Source organism: Brachionichthys hirsutus, chromosome 4, assembly GCF_040956055.1.
Source record: "Brachionichthys hirsutus isolate HB-005 chromosome 4, CSIRO-AGI_Bhir_v1, whole genome shotgun sequence".
NCBI classification, from domain to species: Eukaryota; Metazoa; Chordata; class Actinopteri; order Lophiiformes; family Brachionichthyidae; genus Brachionichthys; species Brachionichthys hirsutus.
Window position 1 is genome coordinate 2,406,186 of NC_090900.1, and position 13,936 is coordinate 2,420,121.

A 13,936-nucleotide genomic window follows, 5' to 3' on the forward strand; every position below is an offset into this window, starting at 1 on the left:
AAACAGCGGTCCCGGTGGCAGAGCGGGCACGGAACCCAGACCGGCACAAACATCCAGCGCTCTGAGAGAAACCACTAAGCCCACTGACAGCTGCAGAGGAAACCACCGGCCACTGTCTCCTCTGATCTCTTGGAGCACTTTGTCTTCCTGCTGGCTCGCTCTCCTTCTCGTCATCGGTGCTCAAGCCGGAGTGCGTTTTGTTTTGTTTGTCTCTTCTTTTTACCCGCTCCATGCCGATATTCCTTTATTAGCGCTTGCGTCCTCCTAGTTATTCGACTTCTGCGTCTCCCGGAGACTCTAAAGTTTCATCTCTGTGTTCCGAGTGAGACTCTAGTAAGTGAGTTGACTGCCCGATGATCTGCGAGCAGAGTTCTTACGCTCTTAATTTGCCAGACATCACCGCTCATTATCAGCTGGAGATCAGGATGGACGCTCTTTGTCTCACGCCTGCATCGGGGCAGCTTCCCGTCGACGGCGGTGTTGAAATACATCAGCTTTTTCATCTCGCTTCCCAGACAATCTCCCGTGGCATCAATCCTGTAAATATACGAGTCTTAATATGTGTGTCCTATTCTGTATTCAGAGAAAGAGCAGAGTCAGCAGCTCCAGTATTAATGCATGAGAAATGAGCAGAGCCCATAAGAATTAAAGGGTAAGGCTCTCCTTATTAAGATGTAAATTCCGGGCGAAAACTTTCCCAAAACGAGGGAACGGTGAAGTTGTTGTCGACTTTAGCCTTCATGTGCATTTTTTTAAGATGCACATGATTTGCAGACGCCGTCGGTGACGGACCTTGTGTGTTTCTCAGCTCATTATCGACTTGAGATCAACGAATATCAACAAATACGCAACCTGCGCTTTATGGAACAATTCACACTCTCAAATACCAAATGTCCAGCGACACTGCACGCGGCGACGGTTGTTGTAATGTCGTACGCGTTCCCGCGTCGCTCCAGCTCTCTACACCTCTTCTTCTATCTCCCTCATTTCAGATTTGCACTTAACACCTTCCTGGGGAAAGGCTTCTCATTCATCAATGGTGTTTGTCCCGGTGACAAGCAGGGCGCCTCCTGCATATCAATATCAGCTAAGACAATGCTGAGCCTGTAACCTTCAGCTAAATGTCATTCTGCTTAATCCTATTTGAAAATTAAACATTGAAAAACCTTTAGCGTCCCTTCCTGTCTTCCTTCCTTCCTCTCTCGCTCCCTCCTTTATTGGCTGCCATTCCTTCAGCTCTCCGTTCTCCCTCGCTCCCCTCTGCGCTCTCTCGCCTTTGCATGCTGACATTTGTGTTGTTTTGTTTGCGCGAGTGTTTGTATCCCATAATGGTTATTTAGTGGAAATGATTTTGATTTTATGTCACTGAAAAAAGATAAAAAAATAACATTGGGGCAATTTGTCTGCCCCCCCCCCCTCTCTCAGTAGTCATCTGCATTCCTCCAGCGGAGTCTGCAGCAGTCATCAAGAGCAGACCGAACTACTTTTCTGTTTGTTCTGTCTTATTTGAGACGCAACAATTACCCAGAAAAAACAGGAAAACTGTCGACCAGACTTGTTTGAGGAGAGAGAATACGGTCGCATGAGAGGAAACCGCTCTGTCTAATCTGCGTATTTACATAAACAGATCCTCCCCACGCAGACGCTAATTACCCCGCTGATGGTAGTCGAGAATCAGAGGGAGAAGACGTCTGATTTGTCCAGATACCCACTATGACAGAGGCTGAAACTTCATCAAGTGCAGCACTGAGAGGCCCGCCTCTTAGTATGCATGAAACATGCATGGAATAGTTAGTGTTTTAGCCCCTCCTACACACATTTATGCTTCACACGCACACACACACACACACACACACACACACACTCAGCATGAAAGGAGATGCAGAGATCACAATGAAAATGCAATCATTTGCAGTCAGATGGATGCAATGCGGCGGATGCGGCACATCAAATCGGCCTTCAGCCGCATCGCCATACGGGGTTCTGACTGACCGCAGTCGTTAGTTGAGAGATTCCATTGAAATACTGAGTCTTTTAGAATGGAACAACCTTAACGTATTGAATCTGACGCTCAAAGCTCAGAACGCGATCTGACCGAGGAACATATTGTGAAACTGGTTTCCTCTGCTTAAAATTAGTCACTTCTTATAGCGTGGTCACGCCGCAGCAAGCGTCAGCCTGACAGGAAGGCACCAGCCGGTGAAATCATCCACTCTCTTTTCCTTCACCGCCTTCTGTTTTAATGTCTCGCTGAACAATTACAATTTTTGCCAAAGTGAAACACCCACATGGCAGGAAAAAAGAAAGGGAAGGTTCCCTTGTGATCTACTGCTACTGTACTTTCCTCTTGTCCCATAAGGGGTTGCCAAAGCAAATCAACGTTCTCCACTTCACCCTGTCCTTTTCATCGTCCTCCTCAACAGCAGCCACTCTCATGTCCTCCCTCACTACGTCCATGTGTCTTCTCCTGGGTCGTCCTCTAGTCCTGTTCCCTGGCAGTTCCATCCTCAGCATCCTTCTACCGATATAGTCCCCGTCTCTCCTCTGGGCATGTCCAAACCATCGAAGTCTGTCCTCTCTGACCTTGTCTCCAAAATGTCTAACCTTCACTGTCCCTCTTATTGTGTCATTTCTAATCCTGTCCAACCTGGTCACTCCCAAGGAGAACCTCAGCATCTTCATCTCCACCACTTCTCGCTCCGCCTCCTGTCTTTTCCTCAGAGCCACTGTCTCTAAGCCGTCCATCATGGCTGTCCTCGCCACTGTCTCTAAGCGTCCATCATGGCTGTCCTCACCACTGTCTCCTCTGCAGATCACAATGTCATCTGCAAACATGTTGTGATAACGGAGTGAAAGCGCGCCGTGGTGTTTTGGACAACCGGCCACTCCTCGCTCTCGGGTCACTTCTTCTTACATGAACGTAACTTTGCAGACACTCTCTTCTCACCGGTGTTAAACAGTTGATGTTCTGCCTCTGTTTTCCAGGTGGGAGATGCAGAACGGCGCAGAGGTGGACGATGGGGACCAAGCTATGGTCGAGGGACTTCGGAGAGCCCATTTAGTTTGCTGCTGCAGCCCGGGACCACAGGACCCTCTTGAAGCTGATGAAACACAAGCAAATCCGACCCAGGGGGAAACGGCCATCTGATAGGAGCGCCGCCCAATAACAGTCCATTGCAGTTGGATTTTTTTTTTTTATCACATTGTAAATGCTGGCTTGTAATATTCACTCGCAGCTCTCAAGGTAGTAGAGTGTGTGTGTGTGTGGAGGGAGTTTTCATATCTCGTGCTTGAAAACGTGGGAGAGAGGACTGCAGAACAACAGAAAGAGCGAGGGAGACGGCGCCTCCTTCTTTATGCACAAGCCTCAGACTCTTTGTGCTTTTCTATACAGCATCAGATGCATTTCATCTTTTTGGGAGCACATCTCCAAAAAAAAATCAGTTCTGGGAAAACAGAGAGCCTGGATTTGTGTGCCTGGGACAAGATGCATGCGTGTGATCACACAGTAGTTGAAGATTTCTTATTTTTTTGTGTGAGAAAGACTGTAAAGACATTGGTGTCAGCATACTTCCTCCTGGATCCTGAAATCAGACATCAAATATTATGGTTTAGAAGCAGCATGATGTATGTTTTTATCACGCCGTGTCCCAAAAAGCTGCCCCACTCTGTAATATCAGTCAGTATTTTGTGCAAACTGAGAAAACATTTATTTTATGTGTGATACGATTGCTCGGTATACTTTTCCAAGTTTGTCCTCATTTTATTATTTATGACACGGAATGTTTGAATTAAAGATGAAAATAAAATTCTCACTTCGCCGATAAATGTTTCCTGTCTGATCTCTGTCCAGTCAGCAATTTATGATGAAGTTATAAATTATTTTTTTTAATAAATACAAATGCGCTACTTTATTACGCTTAATGCTTAGATGAAAATTAAACGACTCAAACGAGGCTCTTTTCTTCAACAAGAACAGAATATCAGCTCACAAAGGCGGCTGCACACCCTGTGCAATTCCTTTGAGAGCCGGGAAAACATTTACCGTTTTGGATAGAGAGATGTTCCCTTCCTTCATTGTCCCAACCGCTTAATCCGTTATCGGGTCGCGGGCCAAGCTGGAGCCAATCCCATCATTCAATGGGCGAGAGGCAGGGGACACCCTGGACAAGCCGCCAGTTCATCGCAGATGTTCCCTTCCTTAAATAGAATTCTGATGCAAATGTAGCAAGATTGTGATCACCAAACCACTTAGGGAATACAAAAGACAACAAAATGATCTTACAAACCTCCTTTACTTATCTGAACAGACTATAGCTCACACAAACATATTCCTCCAACTGAATTTCTGAGCGTTGGACACGTGAAACCCATGAAATTCTGAAATATTTAAATTACCATGAAACTTTTCTCATAATATAATAACTTTGTTCAGACATCTAAACATCTGAATCATCACACGAGTGAATGCTCGTGCAAAACGTGGAGAAACGCAGATCCAAAAGGAAAAGTCAGAATAACACAATTATTATACAAACATAAAATCCCTCATTCCCTTCAAAATGTACTAAATTCTTCCGAGGCCCAAAATAGACCCCCCCCCCCCCCCCCCCCGCAAAATCTTATCAACATCTGTTCACAATTTTTCGAGGTGTTTCGCAGAGAACCAACAACGTGGCTGCTGGTGGAGCCTCCCTGGAGCAGCTGCCTGTACACACTGTCTCTTTAAGAATCCCTTCCAGTCCGTTGCCCCGGTAACCCGGAAGCTTCACGCGCTGCACGCGCTGCGCTTCTCTGAGTCACTTCCTGTTTTGAGAAATTTCAAGGAAGCAGCAGCAGCAGCAACCGGACAGTCGCAAACGCCCATGGTGCGTGAGTCGACGGGAAAGCGTGCATGCATCCTACAGCGACGTGCGTTCTACCGCGCAGCTGCGTGTTCGGTTCGGTTCGGGCGGCTGTGAAGAAATAAAAGCACGAGTGTCTTACATTAAGAGCCCGGATTCAAAGCAAAAAGAACTTTACCTCATTTGCATAATTAATCACACGTGCGCGAAGTTGAGCACTGGAGCTGCTGCTTTTTAAAAAAAAATTAAATAGCGATAGTGTTGACAGATAGTTGCTTATTTCATGCGCTATTGCAAGGTGAATTATCATTGCTTCCGTTTTACCCAATAAGCCTCGACCTTATGCCATAATGCAAGGCTGTGACGTCAGGTTTTGGCTTGAACCCACCTCCGCAGGTGCAACAAGCTTTTTTGGCACAGTTATGGTGTTCAGTCATTAGAGGAGGGATTCTGTTCATGTTCGAGGATAAAGCAACACAATTCAGGTGTGTTTTCTTCTCCACGCGTCCCAGGATGCGTCTCCATGACCTTTGGGAGGACACATGCGCGCTCGTTCTCGTGCTGCCACACCAGCCTTGTGCCTGTTCTGGATCGCTATGGCCCAGGTCGCTGGCCAGGAGGACAGGGAGAGAACTACTGCGCTCAAAGGTGAATGATCCCAGCAGGAAGAAGTCGGGAAGCTTTATTTACACAAGGAAAGTGATCACGACCCACCGGCCATCGTGGACGTGGGCAAGATGGATCCAAATCACAACTTGGAGCCGGTGTTGTGAAATGTTCCATTGAACCATGAGTAATATGTTGTTGTTTTATAATGATATCTGTCACTTTAGAATGAGTTATTTTATTTTCAGAACTTTTTTGCTCTTTGTTTGAGGAATTATTTTGCCAGGAAAGTATAATTCAGATTAAGAATGTTTGCTTTAAGTGTGTCCTGGTAGAGTTCCAAACATGGAGAATATACATAAATAGAAATGTAATTAGAAAATCAATTATAAGGTCATAAATTCCGATAAAAACGAGACGGCATCAAATTGGGAAGCGCATTGAAAGTGTACATCTGTCCCGAATCTTTCCTGACCTTTGACATTTTCTCTCCTTCCTCAGATCTGCTGTCGAGAATAGACTTAGATGAGCTGATGAAGAAGGATGAACCTCCTTTCACGTTCCCTAAAACACTGGAGAACTTTGAATATGCCTTCAATGAATGCAAGTACACATTTCATTCATTCAAGCATGAGCCGCCTCAAAAAAACACCCAAATTCCAGGGAGTCGACGGGACCCGATCGACACAGCCGACACTTCCAGCGCTACAACTCCAGCTCAGCTAAATGTGCGAGGATCGAAACTCTTGACCACAGGGTTGAGGACTTAATCACCTGATATCTAAGTAAATTGTTAATCCCTTAATTCTGATCTATTTCCCCAAAAAGCTTTCTACCGCAGTACAACATTTAGTTTTCAATCCTTCTTGTTGAAGCTAAAACGTACTAGAAATAAACGCCGGTTTTACTGCAAAGCTATCGACGTTTACCGTTGATAGATTCGTCTCGAAGCTCGGCTATAAATAAATACTATTAAAATGGTACCAATAACCGCGACGCGCATTCCTCTTGCATCCAGCTACTCTTCACGCATCCCATAATAACAACAGAGACCCATCGTGTGTGGTTGCCACCGGATACGGATGATGTAAAAGCCTCTCTGGGATTTCTCTCGGCTAAATCCGAGCAGGTGGAGAGAGGGAGGAAGAGTCGGGAAGGTGGCGGTGAGGACTCTTAGCATTCCCCTGTAGCCCCCCCTGCCCCCCCCCCCCCACCCCGTTCTCTGTCAGCCTCTCTGCTGGCTGGCTGAGTGGAGGACATGTTTCTGTGCTCTACGGCCCGTCAGTAACCTGCTCAGCCTTGCCCTCCGCCTGATGGAGCATTTGCATAACCTCAATGTGCCTAAGAACAGAGACACGAAGACCCCCCCCCCAACTCTCACCCACTCCCACCCTCAAGTCCCAGCTTAGTCTCCCATGGCAGGATGAACACATTTGAAGACTCTCCATCTCTTCTCGTTTTTTTTTTTTTTTTTTGCCTCCTTCCAAACGCGTGCGTCGGTTTCCGCTCTGGCTCACAGGCATTTCCTCAGCTACTTGTGTGTGTGTGTGTGTGTGTGTGTGTGTGTGTGTGTGTGAGGCAGGTGGAACAAAAATGTTAATTTGACCATGTAATGATGTGACTACAGACGAGGCTGTGTACCGTAGTTTGCAGGTATCTTAATCACTGAAAATGATGGCTTCATCTCGCGAGCCCTCCAGTTTTCCATTACTGAGAATCCAAGGTTACGTACACCCAATTAAGCGGCCAAATTGAGAGCAGAATGCTAATTATGACAGAAAAGTTGAGAAACCGTTTTTCCTCTGAGAGGATGTCTTGGTGGGGGGGGGGGCAGTGGAGCTGATCACCCCGTTGGCGTGCAATCACGCACATACGCAACCACACACACTTTTCCTAGGGTAGGATTTCATTACAGCTCCCCTCTTCCTCCTCTTAGGCAGCAGTGTTTAGATCCTCACCCCCCCATGAATGCATAATTGATTTTCTTCAAGGTACTTTTTTTATTTATTTATTTTTTGCGCGCTTGGATTTATCCGAACTTCTGCTCTACCTCTCAGGCGCATTTTAAAAATCTGCTTTTTAAAGTGTATTCATCCAACATGATGACAAAACCCGGATTCAGGATTTCATGTTGTTTAACAACTCGGCACAGAAAGCCTGTATCGTAATACACAGCAGCAAATTAGAGGTAAAAAAAAGCCTCTTCTGCATTTTACAAAGATATTTATTTCAATCTTCGCCGGGTTTCCTCGCGTTGTGCAATAACCGAGAAGGTATGAAAGCCCCCTGGCTGTTTGGGTTAAGTGGATGTACTTTTTTTCCAGTGGTTTAGCTTTTACAAACTCTGCAGTCATAAAGGTCAAAATTAAATTTAACACTCCTTAGTGTTTTATTGTGTTGCCGTGTCAACGGGAGGATCGATGAGCTCATTGCTGGGGTATAAATGCAGAGGTTCCCCAGCCACATGAGGGTAATTGTTTATTAAGAAAGAAGCAGAATCCTTTCAGAGCAGCGTTCCTCCTGTCTTATGACTGTTTTATATCAAATAAAACCTGGAAGTCTAAAAACCTCCCTTGAGAGATAATCAATCACTTCAGCATCTTCCCCAATTTTTTACATTTTCCTCTATCAATTCTTGTATTTTGTCACACTGGAGTCGCTGCTTATGCTTAGCGACACGTTATAACCACACCTGCTCTCTTCTAGAATATTTCCAAACTTCTTTAGTCTTTTATTTTGGAGGGTTAGACAGACGGAGCGATGGAAGAAGGAAGGGAAGAGAGGGACCGAGAAGCTTTTAGGTGGATGACAAAAGAGAAAGGGGAATCTAAAAGCTGTGACTGGACAAACCGTGATGCATTCAGGGACCTCGTACCGGATGGAGAGAGCGTGGTGTTAGGAAGGAAAAGAAAGCGCTATTAGAAATAAAACCCCTGTCAGACTCTAATAATCAATACAACGGAAATTATACAAATGATTTATTCTTTTCTGTGCGGCCCGGTAACAAATGTCTCACGGACCGGTACCGGCCGTAAGTACGGTTGGTCGTAAATCGCTGTAACTCGGGGGTAGTACCTGTATCACATCGCGGCGTTTCTTTCTTGTGTCCCACAGACGGTCAGCTCAGACATATAAAAACAGGAGAACCCTTCGTGTTCAACGCCAGAGAGGATCTCCACCGCTGGAACCAGAAGCGCTACGAAGCTCTCGGAGAGGTAACGCACATCGTCCACCGGGAAATCATCCGTTGTTCTCAGCCCCCCCCCCCCAAAAAAAACAAGCAACCAACTCTAAACATTTATGTTCAGATACGGGATGAATCGTCGGGCTTAGGAGGAAGCGGCTCCACCTGATTAAGCAGGATTATCTGTAGCTCACACGGCTCTGAAAGGACAAATGCTTTATTTTTGCCGGTAGGAGATAATGCTCTGGTATAAATAGACAGAACTTCCATCTTCCGGTGGGTTCTGCTGCTTAGTCAGTCCCCGAACGCATCAGCGGATGAGTGCAAGTCAAAGGAATGGGTTTGTTTTAGCGCAGCATCACGACAAAAACGTATCTGAAGGCCGTCCAGAAAGGAGAGCCTGTATGAGACTGAATGAGACTGAATGAGACGCTCAGATATGACGGGGGTTGAGTCAGACCCCCCCGGTAGATGAGACTTGTTATTGTAGGTCAGCTCCACTCCACACCCAACGACGTCCTCCACCTGAGACGGTCTGAGAACCCGCCGTCCATAGAAATGAGTCAACGGGTGCAAGTAGAAACCGCATCATCATTGCCCCCTGCCCCTCTTTCTTTCTCTCCACCCTCCTCTCCTTTGCCCCTCTTTCTGTGTCTCTTTGTACACACCATCATCATCATCATCATCACCACGCTGTTTGTTTTGCTTCTGTCCATCTCTTCCTCCCCCTCTTCTTTCTGTATCTTTACATCCTCGTCAGCCTGTACTTGGTGTGTGTGTGTGTGTGTGTGTGTGTGTGTCGGTCTGCGGTGTGCGGCTGTATTGTCACACACATCACAGCACCAGATGTCCAATTTGCACTTCAGCCTCGTTTGAATGGAGGGACAGATAGAGGGGCGAGGAGCAGGGATGTCGGTGTGATGGCCTCCAAGGAGAAGCCGGACAGATTTTGGATTGAACACGAGCATAAGATGAATAATTTGTCTTCCTCGAAAAAAATATTTCAAAATGTTGGGTTTTTTTTCTCATATTTTCCGTTGGGTGAGGAGAGATTTGCAGGACGTGTTCTAGAAGCTGCGCTTTGGATGATAAAGTTTCACTGCAGCACGTCGCATGAAAACACGCAACGAGCCTGTTCCCTGTTTCGTGTTTTTACGTTCCCGGTCATGCATTTCTTGTGTTTTTGACTTTAATTGCTGGACAAAAACGAGTTTTTGATCCGTTTCTTGGAGCTCATTGTATTTATTTTTCCCTTTTTACATTTCATTTTCTTCTTTTTTTGTCCTCTGAATCTGCAGGACAAATGCTTGCACCTGTAAAATCCCACGTCCTTGAATGCACTCTGCAGAGTTTAAACCGCTTGTTTTTCGCTCTAACCTCCTTTTTGTTGCACCTTTCTGACATTTCCTTTCCTGTCCTTTTTATTTTGCATGCTTGTTATGTCACTTTACACAAACTGCGACGCGGCGCACGCTATCTGTGCGAGGTTGCCGGGTGCAGCAGGGTCACCTCCACCCGTGTAGGTGTCGCCCGCCGTCTAATTCCTGTGATTCGCTGATGAATCTCTCTGATAGGAGACGAGCATAGGGTCTGGTCCAGATGGAGCTCTATTAAGCTGTTAATAAATGAGGATTCTTCTCTGCATCTGTGGAAGGGAAGGCACACACACACACACACACCCACACACGCACACAGTCAGAATATTATAATGAAGTAAAGCTAGCCAGATGGCTGAATTAGAAAACGGTATCTCTCTCTCTCTCTCTCTTCCTCTCTCTCAGTCGCTTCATCTCTCTGTTTCTTACACTGCTGTCTTTCTGTTATCTTTTTTTCCCCCTCCTGTCTCTCTCTGTTTCCACATTATAGATTCCGGGTGGATTCACGGCGGTGACCAGCTGGCTGGTTTGAGGCCCTGCCGATGCGCCGCTGAGCAAAAAAAAACCACAGAGGAGAACTCCTCCTCCTCCCGAACGAGAAAATGAAGAGAGACTTATTATATTATATCTTGTTATTCTGACATCGGACGGCTGGGATTAGCGCGGGTCGCCCTGCAGAGTCGAGCGAGCGGACAGTTAGGGTTCAACCCGTTAGGACATTTTGTTTAGCAGCCGCTTATTGCAATAGGAAGGCGAGTATTCGTTTTGGTTGCAATATGCAACCCCACCACTAGAAGGCGCTAAACCCAGCACGCTGGATATTTATTCAGAAGGCCGTAGGAATGTCAGTGGATATTTAAAGAAGCTTCCATTGCTAAAGTTTTAAGATCCTGACTTCACACTTTAACTCTGTAGGATGTCCGTTTCCCTCACGGCGCTGCAGAACTTCATTTGAGGAATTCTGCGGCGTTGCTTAGGAACCCTGGAGACTGGCCTGCGTACTCTGCTACAACGCCAGTGGGCCCGATACCGATGTTTGTGGTGCACCTGATGGTATCCGTCTAGAGAGGAACTATGAGCGACAAGCATCCAGCCGGTTTGCTGAGGATCGCCACGTCTCCGTCTGAAACACGCAAACGCTGCAGCCGTGGGACAGACGGAGGATGCGGACAGAGACAGGGAAGGTTGCAGGGAGTGGGGGGAGTGGGGGGGGGACAGAGAGGACAGGTGGACTGGTAGTTACAGCGCTGGCATCTGTCGCTACCGCCGGCACCCATGGGGGGGCACACGGAGATTTGAATGAGACCTCTGGTGCCTTCCCAGTTAACACCTGAGGAGGTCATTACGATGCCATTAGGGTGAGGAGGAGGAGGGTGAGGAGGAGGGGGAGGGGGAGGGGGGGGGGGAGGACAGAGGGACCGCTACAATCAGTGTAAACAGTCTGAGAACTTTAGCTCCCTCTGGAGATCCCTCTCTCCTCTGACGGAAGACTGACACAAACCCCACGGGTATTAAAGCCTCCCCTCTCTTCCTCTTCCTCTTCCTCTCCCTCGCGCCCTCTCCCGCTCTCTTCCTCTTCCTCTCCCTTGCTCACTCTCTCTCTTTGCTTCCCAGGCCGACTGACAGATCACAAATTCACAACAATAAGCTCTATTTGAATACAACTTTCTGTTGGTACAAGAGGCTGACTTAAAATAAACAACCTTTCTGTTGCCTCCTGCTCTCTCTCTCTCTCTCTCTCTCTCTCTCTCTCTCTGTTGTGTTGTTGTGCTGCATTGTTAGAGTTGGGGGGGGGGGGGGGTTCTCCTTCTTCTGCTTTCCTGGGTGCCGTCGGTGATGCAGCACCGGGCAGCTCTTTCACTTTCATTCTATCACCAGCTTTGATGTCTCTTCTTGCTCCCTGGTTTTCATTTGCTAAGTGGCTTTGGGTGGGGGGGGGGGGGGGGTCTGGACTATGGGGCAAGAGGTGTGTGTGTGTGTGTGTGTGTGTTTGCGCTATATTTGGCTTCTGGAGTATATTTTTCGTGTGCAGCCGACACTAAAGTGTTGTTTCAGGTAAATACGACGGTATTAGTCACCATTCTCACAAGCCCCTCCCCTTCTGCAACACAGCCCAAAGCAGTGCAGCTTCATGTTACTGAGACCGTCGCGGCGACCCCGGGTTCGACCGTCTTTCTTCAGACATATCCTTCGTAATAAAAGCTCAAAGTGTCCAAAAAAGTTTGGAAGTCGCTGATTCGAGATAAATCGGTGCTTTGAGTCTCCTGTTTGCTTTTAATTGGAATCTGATGGTGTTGATCGCCACACCTGGCATCCAGCGGTGGGTCAACCCCCCCCCCCCCACCCCGAAACTCAGGACGACCCCGATGAACAGTCTCTGGGCGCCGCTTCCCCTTCCTCCCCTGTAATCACCTGAGCTTCCTGTCCGTTGGACCGGCTCAGACGTTCCTTCGTTATGCTCTTTTTGTCTTAGCCTCCCCCCCCCCCCCCCTCTTCGTGCTCCTCATCCTCTCCTCCTGGTTTCCCTCGTGCTCGCACGGGAAAGATCATCTCCGCATCGCCTCGGGTGCGGCTCGTCAAACCGGGCGTGACCGGTCGCAATCAGAACGCACAAAGTGAGCTGGTGCGTGATGGTGGGGGGGTCTAGGGGGGGGCCGCGGCGGTCTTTGTGAAGACCTTGGCTTGGTGTGTGATTGAGAGCGATGAAGATGAACCAGAGGTTTGAGGGGAGTTGATGTCACAGCCCACCCAGCCACCGCTTCCCCTCCTCCTCAGCTGTTCACTGAGGTGGGAGCTGGCTCCTGGGGATTACCCCCCCCCCCCGGGCCCTCCTCTAAGTCCCCTTCCTTCCTCCCTGATCCCGCTCTCCTTAAAACGCTTCCTCTGCGCAAACAACCCGCGGACACAGCGATGACCTCAGACGGAGAAGGTCCGTTTCAGACTCTCCCACGTTGGCGCTCGCGTCCGCGTGGAGAGAGCGAGAACGCCGTGGGGGCCCCGAGCATGGAGCGACATCCGGCCGGCCAATCAGAGGAGCTTGCATCCAAACGGTTTCTCCTGTTGCTCCTCTTCGTACCTGAGACGCCGTCTCTCGAGTCTGTGAATGTTACCGCGGTTACAAACATGTCAAAATGGTCTGACCCTTTGGACACGCACACAAACACACACACACACACACACACACGCACAGGTTTAATGATTGCATTGACTTTTCAGCTGATATTCTGCATTCGCCGGCGTGTGAAGGACATTTTCCGTTCTTAGTCATGAAACCTATTGATTGATCTAAATTGATTGAGGTTGCTTTTATCTCTCCGTTACTTATCTTTGCGTCTTAATATTATTTGCCGAACCGACTCCTCGCTCTTCTCCCGTCTGACGCAGATAAAGCGGGCAGCTCGGCGTCGCTTCCTGTGGGCATTTCATTAAAGCGCTAATAACACGTTGGTAATTGGGTGACAAAGAGGCTTTTCTCATTGGACTGATCAGCTGCTGACGACGTCCCCGGAGGACGGACGTGTTTGTGTGTCGGGGAACGTTTGGGAACTTCAGTCCTAATCCGTTTATTTATTTATTTGGTAATCCTTGACCCATGATGGTTGTGTCCCTTTCTTTTTTGTGTGTGAAATCTTGTTTGCTAAAATAAGGTCATCTGGATGCTATTTTCATCAGGAACTGAAGGATGCAGATGGCCGAAGCCTATTGGCTCAGGTATTCTTACCTTTCCTCTCTCTTCTCTTGTTCCTCATCCCTCCATCTACGTCAGACGGTTGTCGAGCGACCTGAGCGACCAAACGGTGTGATCGATCATCTCATTGGTCCGTCTCCTGGCCTTTGATTGGCTGTCATGAGGCTAATATGCGTCTGGAACATCATGCTATCCTTGCATATTGTTCTTGGATCGGTGAATCGAGTTGGCATTGAGT

The 13,936-nt window shown here is 47.7% G+C and overlaps 2 protein-coding genes across 2 annotated transcripts in view; both read left to right on the forward strand.

Annotated features, from left to right (window-relative positions):
- Positions 1–3,148, forward strand: part of kiaa0825 (KIAA0825 ortholog) — an 84,024-nt gene extending 80,876 nt beyond the window's left edge. Inside the window, exon 22 of the mRNA XM_068738636.1 lies at positions 2,986–3,148. Within this exon, the coding sequence (XP_068594737.1) occupies positions 2,986–3,148 (163 nt within the window). The remainder of the gene's footprint in view (positions 1–2,985) is intronic.
- Positions 3,149–5,386: 2,238 nt separating this feature from the next.
- arb2a (ARB2 cotranscriptional regulator A) overlaps positions 5,387–13,936 on the forward strand; it is a 106,027-nt gene continuing 97,477 nt past the window's right edge. Inside the window, exons 1-3 of the mRNA XM_068738686.1 lie at positions 5,387–5,492; positions 5,952–6,053; positions 8,565–8,665. Coding sequence (XP_068594787.1) covers positions 5,387–5,492; positions 5,952–6,053; positions 8,565–8,665 — 309 coding nt within the window. The remainder of the gene's footprint in view (positions 5,493–5,951; positions 6,054–8,564; positions 8,666–13,936) is intronic.